The sequence below is a fragment of the Accipiter gentilis genome, chromosome 16, assembly GCF_929443795.1.
Source record: "Accipiter gentilis chromosome 16, bAccGen1.1, whole genome shotgun sequence".
NCBI classification, from domain to species: Eukaryota; Metazoa; Chordata; class Aves; order Accipitriformes; family Accipitridae; genus Astur; species Astur gentilis.
The window spans coordinates 23,055,977-23,083,814 of NC_064895.1; the positions used below are offsets into that span (position 1 = coordinate 23,055,977).

The 27,838-nt window shown below is 36.1% G+C and overlaps 1 protein-coding gene across 4 annotated transcripts in view; it reads right to left on the bottom strand.

The window, feature by feature from the left end:
- Positions 1-27,838, bottom strand: part of ATAD2B (ATPase family AAA domain containing 2B) — an 80,116-nt gene that overhangs the window by 38,691 nt on the left and 13,587 nt on the right. For 3 of the 4 annotated variants that reach the window (XM_049818432.1, XM_049818430.1, XM_049818434.1), the window contains exons 2-16: positions 25,962-26,116; positions 24,467-24,513; positions 23,267-23,420; positions 20,984-21,086; positions 20,343-20,451; positions 18,891-19,007; positions 17,502-17,577; positions 15,592-15,690; positions 14,301-14,412; positions 13,426-13,541; positions 12,465-12,639; positions 11,575-11,663; positions 10,400-10,559; positions 9,357-9,447; positions 3,340-3,651 (exon numbers count right to left, since the gene is read on the bottom strand). In XM_049818432.1, the coding sequence (XP_049674389.1) occupies positions 3,340-3,651; positions 9,357-9,447; positions 10,400-10,559; positions 11,575-11,663; positions 12,465-12,639; positions 13,426-13,541; positions 14,301-14,412; positions 15,592-15,690; positions 17,502-17,577; positions 18,891-19,007; positions 20,343-20,451; positions 20,984-21,086; positions 23,267-23,420; positions 24,467-24,513; positions 25,962-26,116 (1,915 nt within the window). Of the gene's footprint in view, positions 1-3,339; positions 3,652-9,356; positions 9,448-10,399; positions 10,560-11,574; positions 11,664-12,464; positions 12,640-13,425; positions 13,542-14,300; positions 14,413-15,591; positions 15,691-17,501; positions 17,578-18,890; positions 19,008-20,342; positions 20,452-20,983; positions 21,087-23,266; positions 23,421-24,466; positions 24,514-25,961; positions 26,117-27,838 lie in introns of those variants that run through there. The other variant, XM_049818433.1, reaches the window with a different exon arrangement.

The following is a 27,838-nucleotide window of genomic DNA, read 5'->3' on the forward strand; positions in this document are numbered from 1 at the left end:
CCAAAGTTATTCTCAGCACGACTACCTAGACAATGTATGTTTATGAAGAATTGTTTTCCACCCTCTGATAATCTGCCAAAGAACGTCAAGTTACTTTTTATCAAAATCAGCTCAATTCGTTCCATGCTTATATGCTACACCTTAACCTATTTTAATTCCTTTGCTAATAATGAGCTGAAGTACTCTCTACATAGACCTTCAGAAACAAAAAGCTAGAAGACTGATTACATTCAAAAGCCAGACTGCAGGGATAAACAACTGCAAAAAATACAAATATGGCACTAAAACAGAACAACCAGTTGACAGTCAAAAATCAGGCACAGCTAAATTAGCTACTAGAGCTGCAACAGGATTAAGAGCAGACTGCTGTGATTTGATAATGGGAAAAAAACTGCTGCAACATCTTTACTTGCCCCAGGAAACATTCATGTCACCCTAAGCAAGCCACTCATTCTCATTCCCATAGAGAAATCAGTCTGCAACGATGGGATGAAAATGGTCACAGTCACTCAGCTGTACAGTTAGAGCAGTGCAGGGGCCAGGTCTCCTGAGGGACAAAATACTCTGCAATGGATGGACATAATTTCTGAGAGCAGCCCAGAGTCACTGCAGCATACTGCCGTTCAGGGCAACCACCGGACTTCCTAACAGCAGCTCAAGGTGGCCACAGTCACTTAGAAAAATGGACTGCTGTGAAATGAAACTGTGAAATACAGACGTATCTAAGTGTTATTCTCAAATATATGACCCACTGCATTATTTGCCCCATTTACATGAAGCCAGGTCCTGCTACACTAATCAAACCACTGCCACGGGACAAAGGAATCAACTTCAAAGCAGCGTTAAGTGTTGGATGGGGACGCCATCTAAGGGCTATGCATCTAGACGTACAGTGCCATGAAAATTTCTCAACAAAGGTTCCCTTAGTTGGCTGTGTCATTGAAGAAACTGGATTCAAGGTAGGCTGGGCAGGAATAACATTCTGCTGGTATGGGACAAGGACATGCCACATCCCTTGGCAAGGCATGATGCAGTCACACACTTGACAATCATTCCTCAGGGGGCAAAGATAAGAAAAGGCTTGCAGACCCCAACCAGTGGCCAAAAGCTAGTCCATAACAAGAAAAAGCAGTTCAGAAGCTGCTGGACATTTAGCTCCAGGCAAGGACAGAGGCCTTCAAATCAACTGGACATAGGCCTCCTAACCCTTGACTCACTGCAGTCCCTAAACAGGCAGAATTTTTGCTATGACACAAATGTAGACCATAGGGTAAGTCTTATGTTCATGCACTGGACAGAGCTTTCACTTCCTAAAATATGTAATTATTAAAAAGGCAGCCCATCTTTTAATCCCAGGCATCAGGGGCCTCTATGACATCCTTTACTTGAGCGTCTGACTCACTGAATTACAAGAAACAGGAAATATTAGTGAACTGCAAAGACGTGTAAAAAACTAGATTTGCAGATTGTAAGCACACCAATAAGGATGTGCTACTATACCTGGCTCTCAGTTCAAGAAAAACTGAAGCCCTAGTGTGTAATCTACATTTACATTTAAAATCCTTGTACACGAACGTGGATTTTGCTGGTTTTAACACAGATTAAACTTATTATTCAGTATTTTCTTGGGTTTAAGGGGGTAAGAAGAAAAACTAAAGTACAGAGGAAACATTAAAAGAAACCTTAGTTCATGTATCTTCAAAATCGATTATCTACAAACATTTAAAAGTAGCCATAGCAGTAGGATTATCTAGTAAAGCTACTATTTAAATCAATGGATGCTTCCAAACTCACTTAGCAGTAATAAATGGGGATGTAAAGAATGTAACTGAAGAAAATATTCTGTATTAGAACTTTGCAACAAAGACAGGGATGCCTAATTCAATTCTTCAACAATAACGACAATCTCTAAATTGGGCATTACCAACAGGTCAACAGTATACAGACTTAAGCATCTTAAACAACTTTGGTTACAAGAGCCTAATATGATCTAACTGCAGCTGCAAGCCAGCTCACTTCCCCCTACCCACCACCACATGCTCCCCCGGCCCCAACTCATGCCAACTCCAACACTTGTTAAAACCTCCAGCTATCCCACAGTCAGCAGAAAACTAACCTGAAAAAATACATCATTTTTGGACAAGTTTGCTTGCTAACATGGTCTAACAAAACGCCTGACATACTGAAGTAAGTGGAAGGGATAGAGCAAAAATGCACAGCTGGGCTGGAGGAACTGCAGCAGCCAGCACAAGGATCAGCTTAAGCTGCCTCGGCTGCAGTCTGAAAGTGTGCTCTGGAATAGGAATGAAAAGAAAGTCATGGATGTCACAGATTTGCTTCACGACCAGGCTATTTTCAAGCTAATCACACATAACCACAAGTACTGTTTACACAGTTGGAGGGGGGAGGGTGATCCCAGATAAGAACAGTAGAAAATAGTATGTCAGAATAAGTAGGTATCAAAACCAAGGTATCTTGTTCAACGTTTAACTTCCAAGAAATGACAAGGGTAACTATTAATGTATGTCTCAGAGAAGAGCTGGGTAAAAAAAACCCAGAACCTATTGACTCACTGCCAGTCAAAACAGTCAGTCGCATTCCTTCTTATTCCCTGCTTCCTCAATGCACTCACATTGCTCCCATTGCAGCAGGGTTCTGGCATACATCTGACCCCTTAGTGAGTTGATTTTACTCACTAATTTGGCAAAAAGCTAACTTGACTAAACAGCAAATAGTTCTCCACTTGGCTAAGCCAGCAGAATCAACTCAGAGGATCAGGAGTGTATCGGGTCAGTTCAAGTGGAAGGAAGTCTCAGGACTTTCTCCTTAACCACCAGATGACCATTACACAGGCTCAGGTATCTTGGCTAACCACAGTCTCACCTGCCAAGCTGCAAGCTTCCCACAGCACTTCTTTGCAGCCTGCTTCTGCACCATCAGCAAGCAAAGGATTGGGGACAGCTAACTGACACTCAGGACAAGAGCAACAATTTCAGGTCCTAACATACTGAGCAACATAATCTCACTGTTTGCTTTTGTTCTACCACCTGATTACGGCCCATTGTTTCTCATTTTTAAATTGTAAATTACTTGGACATTCCCCTTTTTTCAGGTGGCACTCATAGCTAAGGGATCTTGGCCTATATAGGTCAGTTTATTAAATTCCACAGCAACGTGGAATCAGCAAAAATAATTATGCACGCATCCAAGCAAACTGAATTTACGTACAAAAAACACTGAACCAAACACACGTCAGGTTTAAGGCTAGCAATACAAGAAAGCCAGCTGAAATACTTCCAAATTGAAACAGCATTTGAAAAAAAAACCCAAACCACATACCTTCACTTTTGTCACCCTGGCTAAATTCAGCATGAGGAAAAACTTTGTGTAAAACCTCAAGAAGGTTGGTGAAAGTACGCTCCAACAGCGGTCTGATCACAGGAGATAATGCATGTCCTGAAGACGTCACGGCACGTTGGGAAGCAGGCACAATATTCTGCATTGCATGATAAAAATCCTGTGCGCTGAGAACTACTGAAGAAACATCAAGCTGTAGTTTCTGACTGCTCACATAAATCTGGGGATAGCGTCGTCTCAGGGCAATCAAGGCAGCCTCAGTGCAAAGTGCTTTTATGTCAGCTCCACAGTACCCTAGTGCACACAAAAACAAAAATATCTTCCATGAAATAGCATTGCTGTGCTACATATATTTCAAACATGCCTAAAGCTAAAAACAATCAGTAATACTTAATTGTCAAGGTCCACAAAGCATCTGCCAAAAGGTATCAGGTCATAATCCAGTGACAGTGTTGTGTACCTAGAAATTATGTACAGGTATATTGAAATATAGTAAGAAATGAATTCCACATTGAGGTTAAAATGACCTACTTTTTCACTATATAGTGTGATACATAGCGTATTTTCAGCCCAGGGTTATAGGTCTGTCATCACTCTTTCTTCTTCCTGAATACTGTCTAAAGTATGTGTGCAATTTTAACAGGCTAGTCCCTCTCCTCCTTTTTTACTTTAATATCTCTATATGAAAATATTTTTTAGTAGCAAAGTAATTTTGTTATACTGGATGAACATCACTGACTTTAAACTTTTACAGACTGAGAAAATAAGCAGTACAAAGAAAAATGTTTCATGAGTAAAATATGGAAGAGATGAAATCTCTTGTTAAAAAAGCATACTGTGGACTCTTGGAAAAATGTGAACTTCTACTATCAAGAAAAATGTTTCAGACTTTTTAGAGTTTCATAATTTTACTAATATAACCAAAAGAGTAGAAAAACTATTAAAAAGCACTAGAATTTTAATTTAGCCTAGCTTTGTAAATATCTACAGGTGGCTACCTATAATTGCTTAATCATCATTACTGAAAAACACAGATCTGGTAATTATGAAATACTGAGAGACTTAATACCTCTGTGTCTTTTACAGTACTAATGGTCTGGGTTTTTTCCTCCAGAGCTAGAAATTAGATTAAAATTTTTCCGTATCTCTCAGCAAGAGACATTAATATGCCACTGTATTTTGTAGCACCATCACTCCACCTTTCAAAAACGTAAAACGTTATTCCAGCGGGAAAACTCTTTTAGAGAATTATAGTCACTATAGGAAAACATATTGCACTGAGGTATCGCCACATAAAAGTTTATGGGTTTGCAACAAAGTGTTTATAGAAGCTAATTAATCAATTCTTTAGTTGAATTATTTGCAAACAACATTATTTTTTTTAATCAGACTTCCTCCTCCCTGCCAGGTCTTGCACTACTTCTACTCTATTTTTGTACTGGTCTTTTGGTAGCACCAAGTCCCCAAAACTGAATCCTGCCTTGTTTCTCTCTCTATCCTCTCATGTTCTTTCAGTGCTACTGGCATATATATTTTTACAAGATCCATGCAGCAACAAGGAACAAAGGTGATTGCTTACAAAGTGTTGCAAAATAAAAAAGGAAGCAATTAATATGAAGGACAGACAATTTTCCATCCCCATCTTTCATATACATAAATTGGGGGATAACAATAAAATATACCAATTTTTCAGCTATGAAGACAACTTAATTTGGCTGAGACTTCAAATTCCACCTGAGTTTTTTCATATATACTTGAAAATCATTTTTAAAAAGGAGAAAAAGCAAAAGATGGAAGATCACCATAAATATCAGACTCTTGCAACTTTTAAACTAAGCTTTCCAATTTTATAAAAAGGTTAGTAGCTATAATTGTGTAAAATCAATGAGCACGCACTGTGACTGTTATCTAAAAAGTATGTAGCAACTCACATTTACAAGTTACCTTGAAATAAATACATGTGATATTTTAAATATGTTCAAATACATCCACTATGTTAAGCAATAGGGAACTAATTATTTACAGCACGAAGGCTGGTTGTTGGTTTGTTTGTTTGTTAACTAACCCCTGTCATGAAATCAAAACCATGCAGGCATGCTTCATCAACCATGTGAACCTATTAGACAGTAGCTACAGGTGCATCAGAGAAATCAAAACCAAGGTTCTTCCTCTAAATTCCTGCTTTGTTCTTTCAATGCCAGGTATCACATTCCCATTTAAATTGGTCCACTTCTCATCGAACAAGCATACCAGATTAAAAAAAAAATGGGGGGGGGCACTAAACCAAAGCTTAAATCAAAGATGTGCTAGAGATATATAGCACTCTGAATGCCTGTCACTTTAAAAACTAGCTTAGTATCTTTATGACAAAAGATTCAGCAGCTCAGGAGCTTTCCAATTTTTCTATTAATAAATGCTGTAATATCACTTTCTAACAGTCATTTTAATCACCGCTTGTACATCTCCAAAGAATTGCAAAATTAGGAAATAATAGCCTGTAGCCTATTTTTAAAATTGAATTCTCAGGTGATCAGATACACAATTAGTCTCCATTTCTACTTTTCAATTCTCAGGAGCAATTACATTTGAAGACTAATAATTGGTGTCTCTTTTTGAGGGACTCTCTTGTGCATACTGTACATCCATTTCAGTGACAGGAAAACTGCAAAAATCCTGTATCTTGTGAAACATTAAAGAGCTTTTTATTTCTAAGAACTAAATGCACACTGATTAAGAGGAAGAAAAACATGAGTAAAGTATTGTCAAAGCAAAATAAAATGTATCATGCCAACAGCAAATAACCTGAATGCATTTCTGCCCAAACTGACACTATAATATAAAACCAAGGTTCAGTGCATTTGCTTCCATTTTTGAAGCATCTCACAGAGGATGTTCAGTTTGGCAGGCAGAATGTACTGGCACACCTTAACTTAGCACAAAACAAGTGTTCTTGTCAAGTAGCCCGTTTTGTTCTACCCATCACCACCACCACACTGTGCTAAACATTTTCAAAGTACAACTTTCGAAGAGCAGCACACAAGTGGACTCCCATGCAGGTTTCCAATGAATGCATTTTGATCACTGAAATTTTACAGCCATAGTCTTCCACCTCTACTGTGCAAAAATTATGTCCTCTTTAAAACTTCTGCCTAATAGCCACACCAAAAACCTACAACAAACTGCTACTGAACTGGGTGAAATGTTTAGGTGAACAATCTTGACTACTTCTTCCAATTCATGTCGTGCAACTCCCTACAACTCCTAAAATGGACTGCAGGGAAAGAGAGTTAGCGAACAACTCAGCATGATGACAGAAATGAAAAAAAAACTACTATAGGTTTTTCCAGAAATTGTGAAAAACATGAACACTAATGCCAAAAATTCCCCCTCTGTCATTACATTAGGACAGGAAAGAAAAATCTAACAAGATATCCTTTTACGACAAAACGCTCCTGCAATAATAAGCACAGAATCGAGTATTTTAAATAAGAACCTTGAGCGTGGTTTGCTTCTTTACAATTCTATTTAACATTATTTAAATAAACCTTATTACATTTTAAAAAGATTCATCTGCAAGATGACAGATGGAGGAATTCACACTTTGTTGGTTGCTAATATGTTTTGTTTCCTACAAGATTGAGTTAAGAGGTAACGGTCTCTCTGCCTACAGAAAGTTATCATTCAGAACAATGAAGTAAGTACAAGAGGTAAGAAAGGATTTATAAAGTTCAGCATATCTGGTGCCCATCTCCAGTACGGAGAAAAAACATAATAATTACTTGTATTTATTGAAGATACTAATAAGACATCAGTGTGTGGTCTTCCGAGCAATTCTATGCTCTCCTCAAGCTGCTTCACTGGCTCACACATACTGTAGTCATGTGGCTCTTCAGTGAAGTGGGTTCTTTAATTCTCACATACATAGAAATCTCCTAAAAGGTATGTAATCCGTAACACCTGGGATAAAAATCAACCCTCAGGAAATAACCTATTTTTTGCAAGTCCTGGGGCTTTTCCCTTCTAATTTCTTTATAATTACACCCCTGGATCTTAAAAAGTTCTGAGTCGCACATACACCTGCTTCCCCAAAGTCATTTACTTTGGTAGTATTTCAGCAGTTTTCTTCATTAGGATCCATATGCTTGTAGTTAAGTGTTGCCAAGTTTCCTGAACTGGAGAGAGGTATAAATGATGCTGTGCAAAAGCCTGTCAAGTCTAGGCAGCTTTTACTTGGGGAAGAGGGCAGGGGGTTTTTTTGTGGGCATAGTTGGTTTTTTGTTTGTTTTTAAAGAAAACCTGCACACAAGAGGAAATAGCAGACCAGTATATAGTGTATCAATGTGACAAGTGCGCCAAAGAATCCGATTTGCAATGGCCACAAAGAATCTGGAAAGTTTGTTTAAATAATTAGTTGCTGCAGATTTCACTTATAGAAATGATGAGGCAATCTGAAGACGAAGATGATAAACCAGTCTTACTTCAGCTGTTCTAAAAAGTTTTTGTAATAGTCAAAAGCTTTTAATCTTGGATGTATGGAAACATTTAAATTCCAAGATACAGAATGGAGACAATCAAGTGCACAATAGTTGGACAGTAGGAAAGCCAAGGAAAACAGAAAAGGGTATTTCTCTTTGTTAACTGACTTTTCCACAGAACTGACAGGCTTTATTGAGTACAAAGGATGTCTTCCAATCAAACCTACAAACGGCTTTCCCTATGGTCCAAAATTTTAAAATACATTATTGTGTTCTGAATGCAAAAATATGGTGAATTTTCAAAGAAACAACTGGGTTTTATCCCATCTATTTATTCCCCTCTCTCCCACTAAGCAGCACCATGTCTTTGCACAAATCAAGCAGAATTTACATGAAATGGGTTTGGCACATGCTCTCTTATACCCCGCAAAGGTTAAACTGGAGTTGGCTGGATAGTTATGTTTTCTCCTCACCAGAAGATGTTGAGGTCTTTGTGCATCAAAAGCGGAGGGATGCTGCTTCGATGATAGGTGTCCCTGTGGATGAAGAGGATAATTCGGATGTACTGTAGCTGACTGAATGGACTGATGTTCAATTTAAAGTTCTTATTTCTCTGATGATGGATTCCAATGCACAGACATTTGAGACTGTCCTTTTTCTGAGAACTTCAGTGCTTGTCCAAGCAGATGACTGACAGAGGATGTATCTTTGCATGGCAAATTGTTGAGAAGAGACTGTGGTGTGTGTTTTAGGGTCATTTCCTCTGTTAAATTCACTATAAAAATATTTGGGTTTATTTCTGATTAGCTTTTAAGCAGCAGGTTTATCTTGAACAACCGTCCTCCATTCAGTACAGCAGGTCTTTGGGCGCTCCAAAGGTATATTTAATGTACTCAAGGTGTGGTGCTTTCCCCCCCCCCCCGCCTATATCTACGCTTTGAGGTTGTTCTGTGCTAGCAATCTAGAAAAAAATTCATCCTTAGAAAGGCTGGTTAGTTTGTTGGATTTCTGTCAGAGGAGAGCATGCCAGTCAGTAAAAATAAAAAAAACAACAAAAAAAAAAAAACAAAAAAAAAAAAAACAAAGAAACAAACAAACAAAAAACCACATAAACCCCAAACCCCACACAAGTACTGATTTTTTTTTTTCCCCTCCGTAAGTAGACAGAAAAAAACCCCAAGTCTCCCTATCTCTTCTGTAATATACTAATTTAATGGGAAGTCTACCTAAAGATTCCAGTTCCCACTTCATTTTGCTTCTCTTTGAGGGTATGCATCCTATATAAGGACACTGATGTTACAGAAAGGAAACATGATTGTATTTTCAAACAACTACTAGCTACTCATTTTGCGTTTTAGTAAGACAGAAGTGTATTTTGTTATTACAAAAAAAGAGTGTTGTTGAAAGTACAGAGGTTTAGAAAGGTAAAAATAATAAAATATCCTGATACATTTAAGATACCTTTAAAGTTTTACACAGAAGCGAAAGCATCTATAGTAAAAGTACTAACACCAAAACACTCACCAACACATTTTTCAGCCAGTTCTCCTAAGAAAGGATCTGACAATTTGGGGTTCCAATCCCTGGTATGAATTTGTAAAATGTGCTTTCGTGCCTGATTTAAAAAAAAAAACAAAAAAAACCAAACATAATTAGTACGGCAAATCCACAATACTTTAGACATAAATATTATTTATTCATGTGAATATAAAGTTATTTTATGTGTTTTTGACACGTCACTGAGATGCATAAAATAGAACTTGGCACTCAAAGGTCTCTCAAGAGCAAAGGTTCTCCCTTCCGTTTTAATTTCATATATAAGCAGTAGTTTTTTCAGTATACCAGTTACACATTTTAATTGCTGTTTAATCAACATTATTATACATGAACTGAGCAAAACTCATGCTCTATAAGGAACTATCATAACTTTATAATTTAATTTTTAATTGCTGCACCTATGATTAACAGCTTCTATTGTCAAATGCCTCACCAATTAATTTATTGCTGAGCAACACAGTACATACACATGAATTCCAAAACTATTTCATTTTAAAATTCTATAGAATCCAAATAAAACTATCAATATGCAAAATAAATTTAATTTTAAGTATAAATTCATGAAATATTATGGCTGAGTTTAGAGACGTCTAGAACGAGGAACTGAAGTGTTCCTGTTGCCAATATAATAACGTCTGGCTTCGCATGTACAATTTTCATGTGCTTAGCAGTCTACAGGCTAATAAAGCTATTTTCTCCTACCATAACTTCCAAAACCCCAATAGTTAGGGCTCATTATACAAATCCATACAAAACCACAGGTTTTAGAACAGCAATTCAGTTTAATGCAAACAATTTACCTCTCTGTTTAGTTTTAACTGTATTATGGAAATTTTTAAGTTCAATAAAACTTTATGTATTCAATGTGTTTTTACTAAAAATGTCTTCCTAAAATTAAACATTCTTATAAGTAAGAATGCATATTTTTATTTCATAAGCTTGGTTGTCAGGCATTCAAATATTTAATATACTAGAACTGTTTATTAATAAATCTCCTTTGTAGGTTTTACCTTTTGATCAGGCAAGTTGAAAAGAAATTCCCTATCAAAGCGTCCAGGTCTCCTGAGTGCAGGATCTATAGAATCCAGTCTGTTTGTAGCACCAATTACAACTATTTCACCTCTATTATCCAGTCCATCCATGAGGGCAAGAAGAGTAGACACTATAGAGCTAAAAGAGAGTTTTCAAAAAAAGGATGTATAGGGAACACTGCAAGAATTTTTACTTTTGCAACTACAACATTCGTAACTTCAAAGAAAAAAGCTAAGTTAAAAAAAAACAGTTGCATAACTGTTTCAAGTCTCAAAGCAAGAAGGAACCTTTTGATATAATCCGTATTATACTTTGTATTATGACTGTAGAAAGGATTACATCAAATTCAAGCTTCCTCCTTTAAAAGTTTTGGGGAATGTGAGCTCGTGAAGCCATTTATTGCAGCTCTGAAAAATCCTCTTCCATTAACAGTGTATGCATTGTCCTGTTTAGAGCAACTGTAGCACCAGGCAGAAGAAAGGTGAATCGAGACAAATCCACATGTTCCCATAACCTCCTAGTCTGCTGGCCCCAGAATTTCCCTCCTGTCCCTCTCAGTTGAGTGGAGGGAGATATACACACAAATGCCACCACCTATAGAATGAAAGATACAAGTGCATTGCCATAAGAAGCATAGCAAAACTGAGATTGAAGGCAGCCAGGAAAAACTTCAGCCAGCAGTAAACTGTTGTAAAAAAATTTTAAAAAAACAACATGATAGCAACTCAAGATAAGTTTGCACACACACCATCCAGAATCAAAATGATAGGGGTGTCCATTTCATTCACAGAACATTACAATTCATCAGTTTAAAATAAAATTTTTTTCAACTGGTTATTCTATTGGGCTGCTAACAGACAATCTGTTTACAGTACAAGACCACAACCAAAAGAAAGACTGTGGAAATCTTGAAGTTAATAGTGTGGCTGAAGGGTTATCTCCAGTACAATTCGATTCCCAGCAAATTACAGTCTGTCTGAAGAACTGAAAAGATGACTTTCAACACCAAAAAAACTCAATCCGTCCTTTCTAGTGTAACTGAGCTTAAGCAAAAGTAAAAACCTTTCTTGGAAACTGAGTAAAATTACACCTAAGAGTTTTCCAAGATAATGTAGCATATACCAAGATAATGGTAGAATATGAGAAATATTACCTGTGAATCTGATCTTGTCTACTAGAACGAACTGGAGCCAAGCCATCTATTTCATCAAAAAAGATTATAGAGGGTCTCATCAAGTATGCCTGGTATGCAAAAAAAAAAAAAAAAAATTTGAATTCGCTGTTAATTCATGATTTATCCATGAACACTGAAAAGTTTGTTTTTATTACAAAGCATTAACATGCTGAACACATATTGAGACACCTTTGTTGAAAAGTGTACAGTCTGAAAATAAAACTGAATTTTAAACTACAGTACTGTTTCAGACAAAGCAAAAAAAAACCTGCATTCTCCTTTGAATAAGCAAGATGGCACCAGTGTATCAGTTTTACTGCGTGTTGGAGAGATTAAAGACAAACTGAGACACCTTATACTCAGTTACAGAAAACAGTATCTTATCTGCTCATAACCTGTTTGTTTAGACATCCGTGTCTGAAAACAGCTTTTGTTTGAGCAACTGCTTTTCACTGCTTTATGTGACACTCTCTTCTGTCCATCATCTTCCAAACCAAATAAGGACACTAAAATATACACACAACCAATGCAGTCTTGCATCCTCCTCTACGTAGCAGTTATCTTGAACATGCCAAATTCAAACTCACTGATTTATGTTTGGGGTTTTTTTTTAATTTTTACCCAAACTACTTTGTCTGCTTCATTGACGGACAAATCAAGTGACTTCTTCCTCTCAGTTTTCAAAGTAAGAAAAACTGGTGCCAGCATTCCTCTATTTTTTCATCTAAATATATAATTTGGACAAATCCTGCCCAATCTATGAAAATTTACAGTTATTTAGTTTCAATTGCAAATAACTTTGGCTGCCTAAAACACAACAAAACAACATACAGAGAAATTATATGAAAAAATACATATTTTCCTCTAACCTGATCAAAAAGGAGTCGAAGCTGACGTTCAGATTCACCAACCCACTTACTGAGACAGTCTGCTCCTTTCCTCATAAAGAAAGCCACCTTTTTGTCTCCTTGACTGCATTCATTAGCTAGAGCTCTAGCTACCAAGGTTTTACCTGTTCCAGGAGGACCATAGAATAAACAGCCCCTGAAGATAAATGGATCAACACAGTCACAAACTTATTTTATGTCTCCTGAAAAACTCCAAGTCAAATTTTATAATGAAGACAGGGAGCCTGGAGAAGGAAAAGCTTAAGTTCTAATATTATTATTTAGTGTATTCAACATGACTTCATAAAATCTAAGTTTGTTTTATGCTTGCATATCAGTAAATCTTTGCTTTGTAGAGAACATTAATCAAAGGCATATTAAGCTTCCAAAGGATTGGTTTACACTAGTTCAATACCTCCTCAAATATTAAATCTTAGGTAATACTTAAATCAGTGTTTGTTACTTCTTTGAAGAGATATACTTCCTTTAAACAACAGAAATACCCCAAAATTTTTAATTTACTTAGATTACGTGTACCCATTTAAACCACACACCAAGATGCCTAACTTTAATAACTATGAAAACCATAATATAACATCATTGAGATTACTTATATAAAAGAAACATCAGCATTTAGCTTGATTTAGTAAAATATTTGGTAACATAATGGAAAAAAAGGCAAGGTACTACTAAATAGAACACTTGAGAATTCTTTCTGTGACCAAATCACAGAATTCACCTTCCTACCACATGAAAAATAAACTAGATTTTTGCAATTCTTCATCTTGCTTATTACATTCTGATAGACAAGTGGGGTAGCAAACACGTAAGTCTATTTGAACTGTAAACACTTCATGGAAAGAATCAATCTTCTGTGTGTTTTCAAGTGAAGCATTCTTCAGAGCTTAAAATAAAATACAACAATAAGAGTAAATACACCTACCTTGGTGGCTGAATTTTGAATTTTTCAAATATTTCTGGATAGAGAAGAGGAAACACTACCATTTCCTTAAGTGCAAGGATATGATGGCTCAATCCCCCTATACTATCGAAACGCACCTTAGAAAAAAACCAAAGTGTACAGAGCATATATTGTAACAGCTTTCCACAAAAGTATCTTTACTTATAGTGTAACATACTTGAAAACAAATTACAAACAACAGTGCATTAATCAACAGGAGGAGTTCTCTGAATTTTGAAAGTGTAAAAAAAGTTGACAAAGTCAACTCTTGGTTGCCCACAGGAGGTTTATCAGGTTCAGAAGTTAACTGTGCCAGGAATGCCTGGACATCTACAGAGATCCAGCCTGAGGGCACTTTTAAGCTCAGGCACAGCATGACATGAATATAGTCAAAGTACTTCTGGACAACGGTTCAGCTCTAGTAATAATTCAGCAGCTTCTGCACAACACACACCATAAGCTAACGTGTATCACAGTTTCCAAATAGGCACGGGACCCATGTGGCTAGCACTGAGTTGACCAACCCAGGTGGTAGGTACTCTGTTTTCTGCACTGCTCAGCATATCCCAGTTTCTACTATTACAAATAATCAAAAACTGACTGTAAACAAAGAAATATAGTTGGGCAATTGATATTTTGGCTTCTTTATGATATGTATGCAGCCTGTTGATTATCTACAGGTCAAAAGCAAGTGCTTTGTAGCCCAAATAAATAAACAGACAACAGCTTTGGGAAAAAAATCAAAAAAAGATCAGTGGGCTTATTATGAATTTACTTCAACTCTAATGAGAAGCTGTGGTGAATTCTGCTTATGCATAGTTGGGAGAAGGAAAATAAAAAATTCTAAGAAAACCTACCGATTTATCAACTATCATAGGGTCAACATCAGCCAAACTTGCCCCAACTTTCACACGTTCTCGCAGGATTCCACTAGCTAAGTCTTCTGCTCTAAAGTTTAAAGGCAGGCACCTGTTCAACAACAAAAAGAACCACCAAATAAATATTGTTCTGTTTTGATTATTTTGCTGGAATGGGAAGAACCAAGAGATTAAATGCCTTCTACTTCCTAAAGAGACAACCTTCCTGGATTGATGAGGTAATCAAAACTAACTTTTTTTATTGTGTGTAATTATTCTTGTATATCCAGAAGCTCCTTAAATATAAATATAGTTTTATGCTTCCATACAGATATTTCAGTCTGGAGAACTAGGCTGGACAGAGTATTTTGATTAAACACAGAAGAAACAACACTGACCATAAGAACAGGACACTCTCCACGGGCAGTGATGAACTGCATAAGTTCAGTATGGTAAGAAAAGAACTAACAGTACAAGGAAAACACAATTTAAAAAATATAGCTCATTAGAGTCCAAAGGAAATAGAAATATTTCTTGTAGATCAGCCATAAATCACATCCACATGTTCCAACTTCTTAGTGTATATAAAGAAGCTTTAAGCTCCTACACAGATATTACATCAGGTCAAATACATAGATGAAAGGAGTAAGAAAGGTACCAGTAAGATACAGGTTACACTCGGAACTACACTTTTGGAAGTTATACGTAGCTGGAATTCCTCAGGATGGAAAAGGGAATGGTGTGGCAGACAGGAAGATATGGAAAAAAGATGAGGAAACTTTTTTTTTCTGTTCAGTTTTCCAACTAATTTATCTATGTCGGTAAGTAAAATTACTGATATATCTTATACATCTTCCACTTTTAGATAACTGGTGAATAAACATAGGGTCACCCACGTGTTAGGGTGTAGAATGCACATGTTGTTACAAAACAGGAAAAGAGAGGAGTAAGAACTAGTATTGGGAGTACAACTAAACAAACTGGGACCAAGTAACACCAAGAATAAAAATCTATTTTAACCAACAGAAGTTGTTTGTCCTATAACCCAAATGAATCAAACATATATTCTTATATTTCCATTTTTTTATCACTATTGTTAATTATCTACTCATAAGACTTAAAAATCTATGTTAATATATAACCAGCAATCCTCCTAAACTGTGCCTGCAGATAGTTACACGCAGAATCAAAAAACTCTGCAGAACTGATAGAACATTACAGCATAGTTCTACCTGTTTTCTGATGAATAATAAAAATCAAGCCCTCCTAAAGACCAAGGATGTTTTGATACCTATTTCTTGCTCTGGCCATGCTTTTAGATTTTCTTCTTTCAAAACGTTCTTCATCTGAAGAGGTTGTATCACTGCTGTGAATAGCATGCTTCTTTCTCCTATTGAAGTGGCAAAATAAATATAAAACTCAGTCATTTTTGCAGTAGAATGGTATGGTTTGATTCTTTTATAAAAACAAAATTGAAATGGTAAGTACAGTACTGTTCAGGTTTAAGATGCATTCAGATTTTAGTTTTCTTAAGTATCAAAATAATCTGGGAGGGGAACAACATCTTTTACTGTCACAGGAATATCTGATTTCAACATGAACATTACTAAAACAGTAGATCCCCTTAAGATATGTGGTCCAGTCCACGTTATCTCAGCAAATATGATTAAGTATCTAATCAATAAGCTTCTGAAGTTCATCAGGCAGCAACTGTACTTACAAAAGCTTCCAACCACTTCAGCCACATCTCATATAACAGAAATATCAAAATCCCCTTACTCGGTTTGATGCTTCCCTTTAAATACTCTTTGAAAAAATTCCATGCTTCCTAAACCATATGGCCTCTTCTTATGAGGTCGTTAATTGTGAAGAGCAGAAGTTTCACAAAATACCTGTACCTGTAGTTAAACTTCCGATCTGAATCTAAGTAAAATTACTATTCAAAGTCTGCATGAACCATTTCTTATTTTAGTACAACAGTATTTCAGAAAACTGAGTATTTCAGAAATATTGGAGAATGTACATTACATCTTCTGTACAAAAAGGTGTTCGGTTTGATATCAGTTTGAAAAACATCAGCACTTTTTTGCATTAAAAAGCTGGCTACTAGTTAAAATTCAGGTGTTTCTAGTGAATATAGTAAGCTGCATCATTTGTATGAACACGATAACGCACTGACTAGCTGTTTTTTGATGAAGGATAATATAGTCAATCAGTTTTACTGTTCAATGACCAAAAATTAGATACATTTAAAAACATATCAAAGAGAGTACCGTGCAATTAGGAAGAATTTTTATGACAGTATCCTGACAAGAAGGGATAAAATGAGAATGGAGTAATGAGTGTGCTAAAACTGAAGGGATAATAGCTTTCACAGTCTCTACATCTAAGTACAAGTCCTGGGATTATCCGTCAAAACATCATATTTGCACTTTAAACAACAAAAAAGCGCTCTTCAAAATTAAATGTTTTTATTTATACAACACAGAAACTTGTAGAATCTTAAGATTCTGCTAGTGGTTTATTTTCTGTTCATATTTTCACTATGCCATTAAATTGAGCAATAAGACAAGAGTTTCAGTGGAGGGTAGAATTCGTTTATTTGGATTCTGTTCACAGACAGATTTATCTTTTTGAAATTCTGAGTAAGTTGGGGGTTTTTTTAAATTTATTAAGCTCTGATCTCATCTATTTTGTTAAATAAAGCCCATCACAGTTTGCAAGACAACTTGGTGTATTCCAGACTTCTTTGACACAAAATGTAAGATTCAAAAATTATGCTTGGTAAATATTTTATTAAATTGTTAATATTATTTGGATGAAATTTGAACTGCAAGAAAACAAAAAACATTGCCCTGATTTGTTTCTTTTTGTAGAATAGAAAGGAGATATTTGTTAAACTGCTGCTTTGGATTTAAACACTAAATATATGCCTTTACAGACAACGGTAGTGTGCAATGCACAACTTTCCAGTACTTGCAGCACACCTGTTTCCATTCTGTTTATCATAAAGCTTTTACTGGTATTATGTTAGGAAATTCATTTTTGTATGCTGATCAGGATCTGAACCTAAAACACAATTCAAGACCCACACACATGCATGAATGAACTGTACAACTCAAGAATGTTTTGAAAATCAAAAGCTAACAGAAGTGTACTGAGAGAAAGCAAACAACTATGTACCAAAAGACTGACATTTACCTGATATGGCTTCTTCTTGCAGGAGATCTGTGAATATCAAAGAGTGTATTTTCTCTCTTTTTTTGATGAGCTGGCACTGAGTAAGAGAAGTTCCACATTTGCAATATCAATTACAAAAGAATAATAAACTAACCTAAATGCAGTGCAAAAGTGCTAGATTATTCTTCTACCAATACTGTTATCACTGGTTTCTCCAAAAGCTCAAACAGCCACAAGCCACACCCTCCTCAAATCACCATAGCTATGGCTATCATGGCACAGAATGTAATTCATGCAGGACACTAGCATTTTCAGTTGACTTGCAGGACGTGAAACTTCATCCAGAAACCTCTTCACAGCTGATAATGAGATGTCTTGAAATTTCTCTTAACACATAAACAACAGCCATTCTCTATCACACCCTTAATTTCCAAGTTGCCTTATGATATAGCATACTGCATACGCCACTGTAATCTAAACCAAATATGCACAGAATACATTATTTTAAACAGAAGTATTAAAAGGTTTAAAATCAAGAGACACTACACTGAACCCTGCATGGATCCCTGACGGTATGTCCTGTGCGGAACAGCTAAGGACACAGGGTTGTCTAGTTCAGAAAAAAGGAGACTGAGGGACAACCTCATTGCTCTCTACAGCTTCCTGAGGAGGGAATATGGAGAGGGAAGTGCTGAGTTCTTCTCCCTGCAATCCAGTGACAGGACACGTGGGAATGGTTCGAAGCTGCAGGGCAAAGTCAGACTTGACATTAGGAAACATTTCTTTACCAAGAGGGTGGTCAAACACTGGAACAGGCTTCCTAGAGAGGTGTCGATGTCCCAAGCCTGTCAGTATTAAAAGGCATTTCAACAATGCCCTTAATATAACATCCTTTAACTTTTGGTTAGCCCTGAAGTGGTCAGGCAGTTGGACTAGATGATGGTTGTATGCCCCTTCCAACTGAACTATTCTGTTCTAAATTTCTCAACTAGGCAAAACATGGTAACTGCTGCTATGCAATTTATCTACAGTTATGAATTAGGCTTACCACTCAAGAAGAGAAGCAGGCATAGCAGTAACTATTTTTTCTATGTAATTACCTAATTTATTAGACTGTTTTCTGAATTCAACTTCTGTCAACTACTTCTTGACCTAAACCCCATTCACCTCCAACCCTGCACGTGGCAGTACTTGCAAAGTTCAACAAGGCAGCACGCACTAGCAATGCCACCACCATTAACAAATTGATAGATTATGTCTTAATAGTCCTACTCATGTGGTGAACCAAAAAAGAGGCAAGATGGAAGTCACGAAGTGCTGCACAGAAACTCTGTCAGGGATGAGGAGTAGTCATCCAACTTTTCCCTTCTCAGAAGAGCACAACTGTATGAGCACTGTCCAGTTCCTCACCTATTGGAGGGGCCTGGTATCTTTCAACAGTTTTTCTCTGTCTGAGATTATACGGCCGATCATTTTCTTCTCCCTCGGCTTCTTCTACTTCTATATCTCCATCTTCTTCCTGAGACTCTGTTGGGGGGAGGGGGGGGGGGGGGCAAAATACTTTCAGAACACTGTTACTTGATGCCAGAGCTATCTTAATCTTAAAAAATAACATTTTAATGGTCACTGAGAATCATTCCCCTTTTATTAATTAACACTAACTGGCAAATCACTGGAAGTTTTAAGACCAAGATAAATCTACAGAGGTCAAACTTCCTTCTAGTTTCCCAGAGAAGGTTCTGGAATAGCAACGGAAAGAAAAATAAATGTAGTTAAAGTAGTTAAAGTAGTTTTAGTTGTAAAGTACTTCAAGTATCACTTCTATCCACTATCTTTTTCCTGCAATAATTATCCTGCAAATTAAGAATAATGCTTTTCTTCTCTTTTCCCACAGGAGCCTCAGAAAATCGAATATCTGACACAGCATGAAAATAAGTACAACTTTACTATCCACAATATCATTTTCACACAAAGCAAATGAACACACTGTATAAAGGTACCACCTAGGTCCATCTATTAACAGGATCAGAATTCCCATCCATTGATCTCAGAAGAAAGATTGCATTCTTATTAATTGGGACAGACCATACCTCTTACAGCAGTTTCAGCTCAAAAATCAAGACACACTACATTGAACCCTGTACGTATCCCTGAAGTTTGAGTCTGATTTCTTAAGGAAGCCAAGCATGATGTTGATCATGCCATCAAAGTTAGCCATAATCCCTTCTTTATCAATACTTTTGAACCCACTGGCCGGTTTCATCCAAATTTTTAAAGGTAGAATTTTAAATGCAGTTGTATGTCTAGAAGCGTTCTAAAATTCAGTGGATGGATAGAAAACAGAGACTTTAATTAATACCTTCCCCATAGGAAGGATGCAGAACTGACTATTACACATTCTTTCTGGTAACTGCCACCCAGCATATGAGAAATAGCAAGTCAGTTAGAACATGCATAGTTGTAGACTATATGCATCACATCCTGGCTTCCACCAGAGGATTATTACAGGAAACATAAGGAAAGCTTCAATTACTTAGTGTTACAGAAAACAGGAGTAAAGGAACATAGTATATAAACATTTAGAAACCAGACTTTATTCTGCTACTTTCAGATAAAATTGCTTTTGTTTAAAGAAAACTAAATAGAGCTCCCTAAAACTACTTCTCCTCTTTCTAAAGAGGAGTTGTCCTTCAGTGTGTACTTATTTGCAATAGTCTTGTTAATTGGTCTATTTAATAACTCCAAATCCAGATCCAAAACCAAATTACTTTCTGTAGTGCAATATATTCCTATCTTATGTTGAGGAGAGCTTTGTTTTATAAGTATTTCAGACAAACCCTTACAATTCTTCACAACCCATACCTTCTTCTTCCCCTTCTGTGGACACTTCATGGTGGTTCTGAATCCCATAGCTGTTTCTCCTCAGTGATTTCCTTCTTCTTTTCACTCGAGAATACATATCCATGTTTTCCTGGAATGAAATTCACACACGGTCCCATCAGTACTATCATCCCATGTCACTCACAGTGTTGGCCCACAGTTCAGTATAATACTCCACACAATCTCTAGCCCCCAAAACTTTTACCTACAGAGCCCTCCACAGGTAGACTACAAAAGCAGTCTAATTTAATAGGTGGTAAAATAAGTCTCTCGGATAGTACCTAGTCCATCTGATCCATAGTTAACATCAGTATCAAGCTGTTTTAGGGAACAAAGCAGATGACAGTCCCTGGTCCTGTTTTCAGACTACCAGAGTGTGTTTCAAACCAAAGGAGAACCACCACAGTACATCATGACAGCATGGCAGCCAATTCAACAATAAAGAAAACATGATACAGTATATACCCATGAATTTTGTTCTGAATTTCAGTTTATCAATTTTTTTAATGTAATCTACTGAAGATGATCTGAAACCTTTTGACAGAGCTACAGACAAATATATGAAGATTGCGAAAAGAAACACACTCCCCTTGGTATTACTTTTATTCAATATCTGCACTTACAAATTCTGTATCTGTCCACATCCGTAGCCGTTCTACTTCCCCGGACCGTCTATTTCTCCTGATGTTAATATTATCCATTTCCTGTAGGACAGCTTCAGCAGTACTAAAAAAAACAAAAAAAAAAATCAGTCTTAAAATAGTAGGCATGCAGATCTTTTTACATAGCATCCAACAACTTAGCATATCTAATTCTACGGTCTGTTATGGTTGTTCCAAGGTTTACAAATCAACTAAATACAAAAATGTATTAATATCTGAAAATTTTAGGATAGCTGCTTGAATCTATCAATTAACTACAAAACCAACCATAATAAAGAACACTTAAAGATGAACCTACAGAATATAAACTAAGGAGTATGCAAAAGCAGAAATACTGATGCTATTAAAATCCGGGGTTCAAATTAGGCTGTAGCATTTTAAAAAACATTTTTTAAAAAAAATTTTCCTCAGGGTAAGTTGTAGCATATAAATTTGCAACTGCTTACATGTTAGTTTAGGTGTCAGATAAGATTAAGTTTGCAGAATAAGAAAGTAAAGCTTTTTACCTACATAATTATAATATTGGGAAAGCAATTAATGCCTCTACCCCATAAGCTTTACAGCTTCTTACCCCAGCCTCAGAAAGCCACTAATACATAAAGGATTTTTAATTTTTTTTAAATGTTAAATCAGTAACACCTAGAATTTCATCATTCATTATTTGACCTAACTACCATTTCTCATCTACTATTTAATTAGTCTACACTTTCATTATCTGAAGTATTTGTAAACAGCTGTCAAAACAATGGTAGCATATAAATAATAACCTTGGCCCAGATGCTTCATTGCTAAGAAAGAAAACAACAGAGTATTAGCCAGGCCAAGTCCATTATTTGGCCACCTGTCCTGAGCACCAAGTTACTGGTCTCTATGGCGATTATGATAGATTTCCACTGGCATTCTACTGCAATTCTATAATAACTGTAAGAAGGCAGAAACTTTCACTTCCTTCCTTTCAAGCTGTTTAAAAGTAAATCTAAAGGGTGAAATCCTTCCTAGAAAGATGATGGAAGTTCTGGTGACAGAAGTCAGTAAAGTCAATATTTCATTATGAGCACCCCTCTCAATTTTAAACAATTCTTCCAAAATATCTGTGATGTGTGACATAACTGCTTCAAGTAAAATCATGCTGTAGTTTGCTATCAAAGATAACAGTGTTGGAGGGGACCTGGAAGAATCCACCTGCTCTGCCAGGCAAGAACAAACTACACAATACCTAAATCATTCCTGACAGACAATTGTTCTTAAAAACCTCCAATGCTTATGGGACACACTGTTATGAGTATAAGTTCATATATAGACTTCAGTACCATGATCTTATCAAATTACAATCTTCATGGTAGACTTTTTCCTATTGTTGATGAGTAGAGGGAGATTCAACTGCAACTAGAAAAATAAATGTAACTCAATATAAATTTGTAAACTGATACCAAGTAAATTGATGCCGAGTAAATTGAAAAAGAAAATTAAATTAATAAAAGATTCAATAGAATACATTTAACAATAAAGATCATACTTGGCAATTAAATGTTTATGTTTAAATCATATTCCAAGCACTAGAGCAAGCAGTCTCTCACAGATGTGACTATTGAAAGCCATTTTACAGGTGGGAAAATTGAGACACATTAAGTGACCTGTCCAGGGCCACACAGAAATAGTATTTCAAGAAAAGTATTGCTGGCTCCCATTCCTATGCTCAGACCAGACCATGCCTCCCTCTCTGACCTACTTTGTCTGCACAGTAAATGTCAAAAAGTGACACCCACCCTATGTGAATTACTAACAAATGGTAAAAAACAAAACAACAAAAAAAAGCAAGCTACAAACTTTTGATATTTTATGATAAAAATCATACGAGCAAAATTTAGAAAGCTTCCAAGTATTGTTGCTAATCAATTTACATCATATTTAGGGTACCACTACATAAAACAGGTTACTAACAAACTAGGGTGTGGATTTACAGCATGTCAGCCACTCTGCAATAACCGCCACAGTTTTATCCGGGTGTAAACACAGAGTAGCTTACTCCTCAATGAAAGTCTGGTAAGTTGCTTTGCATCTAAAGCATGGATAATATAGGCAGTTACAGCACAGGACCCAGCCTGTAACTCAAACCACAATCTAGCTTGCCTCAATGCTAATACATTCCCACAGTAAAACACATAGATGGCACTGGAAGACAGGATTTTCTATTTTTAAGTCATTAAGATGCTTTGTGAATACAACTGAAGTATCCCCACATACCTGTTTACTAGCTGATCAAACAATAAACTCTGATTCAAAGTTTCAAATCTGTTTTTCCTGGACCGACAACTTTTTCTGACTTCTATATCTCCGTTTATGCAAGCATGGTCCCCATCTCCCTTTTTTTCCCCCCGAAGGGGATGGCTTTTGAGAGCTAAGAGAAATTTGTATTACTACTTCAAAATGCAGGAAACAACATTTTCATAAACAAGAATTAATAAGAGAATACTTCGCAAGGACAATAAACCAAAAGTTATGGAGCACAGTATGAGCACCCTTGTATCCACTAAAGAAATATTTTTTTTTAAATTCCTATCAAAGTTGCTTTACAAGCTATTTCTTCAGGCTCGAGCTTGTTTCCTTATACGATAATCTTATTTTATGATGAAAATTTGGCATTCAAATATCCATTCAATATTTTTAAGTTAACATCAATACTAAAATGCACACTTGGCCCACAGTTTCAATTCTTAGTCTTTCAAATACAGTATCAAAAAGTCAGATACAACATATTGATTTCACAAGCAAATCTGGATCAGCTACTCTGTACAGTGCCAAACAAAAAGAAATCCCACTCCTGATTGTTCCTTAGGCACCACAGTAAATAATAAAATACCAAATATGCTTAATGGATTAACACTTACATAAAGTCAACACAGAACTAAACGAGACAGAATTGATGAAAAAGGGGCACGAAACACAAAGTGGTTTTAGCTGAGATATGCAATGAGATGGCAAGTTTGTAAGGTTCAAGCATATAGGAAAATCATTCAAGGTAGCAGGAGCTGCAGACAAGGCAGGTCTCTCTAAAGCAATAGTAGACTTAAGTAATGTTAAGAACCACAGAAGGCCAAATTTTAAATGAGCAAGGGGAGTAAGCAAATTAAAGAGACCAGCTGGGAAAGGAAGGCCAAAATTAGTTCCTAACAGTAAATTTGGGAATTAACGAAAACATCAAGATCATGGCCAAGAGGTCTGAATTGAGAAGAGAAATGGAATTTCATCTAAGAATGTTCCCCATGTACACAGAGAGCATCCAAGATGTTGACAGAAGAAAACTGAGCCAAAACAGTAACTTTTCTGGTCAAAATGGTCATAGTAATCAGTAAAGTTATCATAAATATATGCAACTGAAAATCATTGACATAAAATTGTTAAATGTAAAAGCAGATACAAAAAGATCCACTGTAATACACTTACATAAGCTACGTCCATTTGGTAGTGTAGAACCAGGCTGAGAAGTTAACCTAGGAAACAATTATATTAGATACACAAATAATGTTAACACTTCTTAGCCAAGCAAAAGTTACACAGTGAAAATAGAACTTTAAACAGAGAGTGTTACACAATACACTATAACTTCAAAACCTTTGTAACATGTAGCCTCCGAAGAGTCTGCTTCATGCCCAACACTGGAATGAGGACAAAACTGCCAAATACCAATTATATGAATCCCCCAAATTATCTAAACATTGCTTTTATTAATCCCTCCAATGTTCCCTCATGCCATGTCCTACTATTAACTCTCCTGTTAAGTTTCAGAACAGAACCTTGATATAGCTCTTCAAAGGCAATTATCACTCAAAACACTTTGGATAAACTAGTAGCAGCAACAAAACTTCTAGAAAAAGTCTTAGCAACTCAAGATCACTATTAGGCCCAGCACTTTGGATTTGGGCAGAAAACAACAACAACAAAAACTCAGATGAAAAGACATGTCACAGTGGATGCTACGTGAGTAACAACATGAGTTTCAGTATCCTGGCCAAATTTCATTTGACACAGTGATCTAAATTCTCCCAGCCACATTAAATATTTTTTTATTTTTTAGCATTTCTAATAGGTACAGTACAAGTCTACACTTATAAACAAAAGAAATAGAAGGTACAGACTTTCGATATATTCCCAGATTACCATGGCACATTACATGCTATATTTAATTTATTCTGGTTTTAAAGGGAAAAACAAAGAGATCTATTTTAAGATTTGTATAATTTTTAAATATACTTCATCCTAGCAGACGACAGTCCAGTAATGAATTACAGTCACTTTTACACACGAAGCATTGCAAGAACTATTTTGATTTGTACATAAATATGAAATATGTATCTACAAAAGAATCAGTATAAACTGGAAGTTCATGGCCCAGGAACATACCGTTTACACTGTCTCATAATCACTTGTAATCATGTGAAGAACCTTAAGAACACAAGAATGCTTTGTAGAATATTATTAATCAGAGTTATAAAATGAAACAAATAAAAATGTGGCACGATTGAGGCTGTATTTGATAAAATACTGTAATTTACTTGAGTCCTTATAACCAAACAGGAAAGAGAGGCTGAAAACAACAATGGAAAGAAACTTGACCATTATCCATTCCCTAAAGATGATAATACTGATTTCCTAATTCACTAAATTTAGATGGATAAAGAATCCAGAATTCAGACTGCATCTCAAATAAAACTACTTTCCATTTTTACACAAATTTGCACAGAAAGGAAACACAGAGATAAGAGGATTGATGTAACCCACGTTCCTGGAGTCTTAAACTAAAAGAAAATTGTATGAAAATAACACGCTTCAAAAGTACCCTATTAAGCATGAGCTGCAGCTCACTGCAGAAATACCATAAGTGGGTTAACATTACAGGAAAAATCAGGAGGACTTCATTTTTCTCTTGACACCAAGTTACCTGGACTGTCCAGTTGAGATGCTCCATTCCTCTCGCTGCCCAGTACTGCGTGATTTTGATTTGTCTTTGCACACAGGATCAGCATGTTTTGAGGTACGTTTGGCGGGAGGAGATACGTGGCTATCACTCAAACTAGCATCACTACCTTCATCTTTCTAAAAAGAAAAAAAGCATCAGACCATACTTAATTGGCTCATTTGTATATATCCTTACAGAAAAAGAGGAAACTTAAGCTCAGTAAAAGGAAGTCTCTCTCAAACTCTTAGTAACCAGCTTGTGTGAAATATTAAAAATGTTTATTCTGAAAACATTACTGAAAACTACCCAAATATTTATTTTTAAATATTAAACTTTCCTATAACATTTTACATTTATTTCTTAACAAGTGTTCTATTTCTTAGCAAGTGTTCTATTTCTCTAACCCACTGCATTTTGTATATCACACATGACACTGCTACTCATACACTACTTGCAAAAGAACTGATAGTGCAATAAAGAGAAAAAAGGACTGAGGAAAATAAGATACTTAGAAACACAGCATGAATTTATTCTACTGACATTGTCTTTGTCTTTAAAATGCTTTAATAGTCCCATTATGCTCCTCCTCCTTCTAGGAGTTTTGCAATACATTGTTCTCTTCTTTAGACTGTCAAACACACAGCTAGGAGTAACTGAAAGTGGAGTTTTACAGCACTTTTTGTCTAATGTGTTCATTAACAGCATTATACACGCTAACAACATTAGTCTTAACACCTTTAAGAAGCACCTAAACGCTACCGGAGGGGGTTTTTTTTTGTTGCGCTTATGAGAGAAACTCATGGACAGAAACTTAATAGCAAGGGATGACTTCAGAGCTGTATGTAAGAAGTGGACAGATAGCAAACTTTGGAGGATCTGCTTCTGTTAAGATGAACTACAAAAAAAAAAATCTAGATTCTATAAACCACAAATTTTAGCTCATGGAAACAGTCTTGATTAAAAAACTAAATATCCTCTCTTGCAACAACAGAGTAAACAATTTCCAAATATTAAGGTCCAGGAATTGTCAGTAAGCACTTAAACTAAGAACAAAACATAATTTTACTTATATGCAAGGAGATAATCACGGAAGTCCCATTTGTTCATCAGGCTTATTAACAACGATCTGATGTGTACTCCAGATAATTCAACATCCTGACATCTCACATACTCAAGAAAATAAAAAAATAGAAGTTGTCTTCTTAAGACAGACTATCACAGCACAGTATTTAGAAACTGGCAAAGCCTAAAGAAATCCAAACGTATTGGTGCAGTTTGACAAGACAGCTCAGCACCACTGAACCTGGGGCCTGGACCATGCACTCCTTTGCCTGGCTACACAGCACCTCTCTAACCTCCTTTGACCTTCTTCTAAGGACCCTTAAACCAAATCAGCTCACTAATGCTTCAAAAGTTCACTTTCCTTCTGTTAGATTAGCTTCCTACCTGGTTAGTGAGCGGAATCATTTCACTGAGGGATCAAACAAGTACCAAAGATAATGCAAGAAAAAAAAGTGAGGTGAGGACAGGACCACTGTCTGCAGGAACAGAAAGCTGCGAGTGAAATAGGCTGTCTGCATCATGCCTTAACATTTTGTCCCCCGAAAAATATTTTTAACAAATATTAACTAATATTAAATACTTATAATACTACTAATAAATTAATAAATACGGTATTCATTATGATATAGTATTTACTGAATGTTATACGCCATTTTATTTATACTATAAATACCTGTAGATACTTTTGATAATACTAAGAAATACTAACCACTAGTATTAAATGCTACCAGCCCATGTTCACATCTCATTTTAAAAGTAGTTTTAACTTTGATAATTTTTAGCCTATCAAGGTAAAC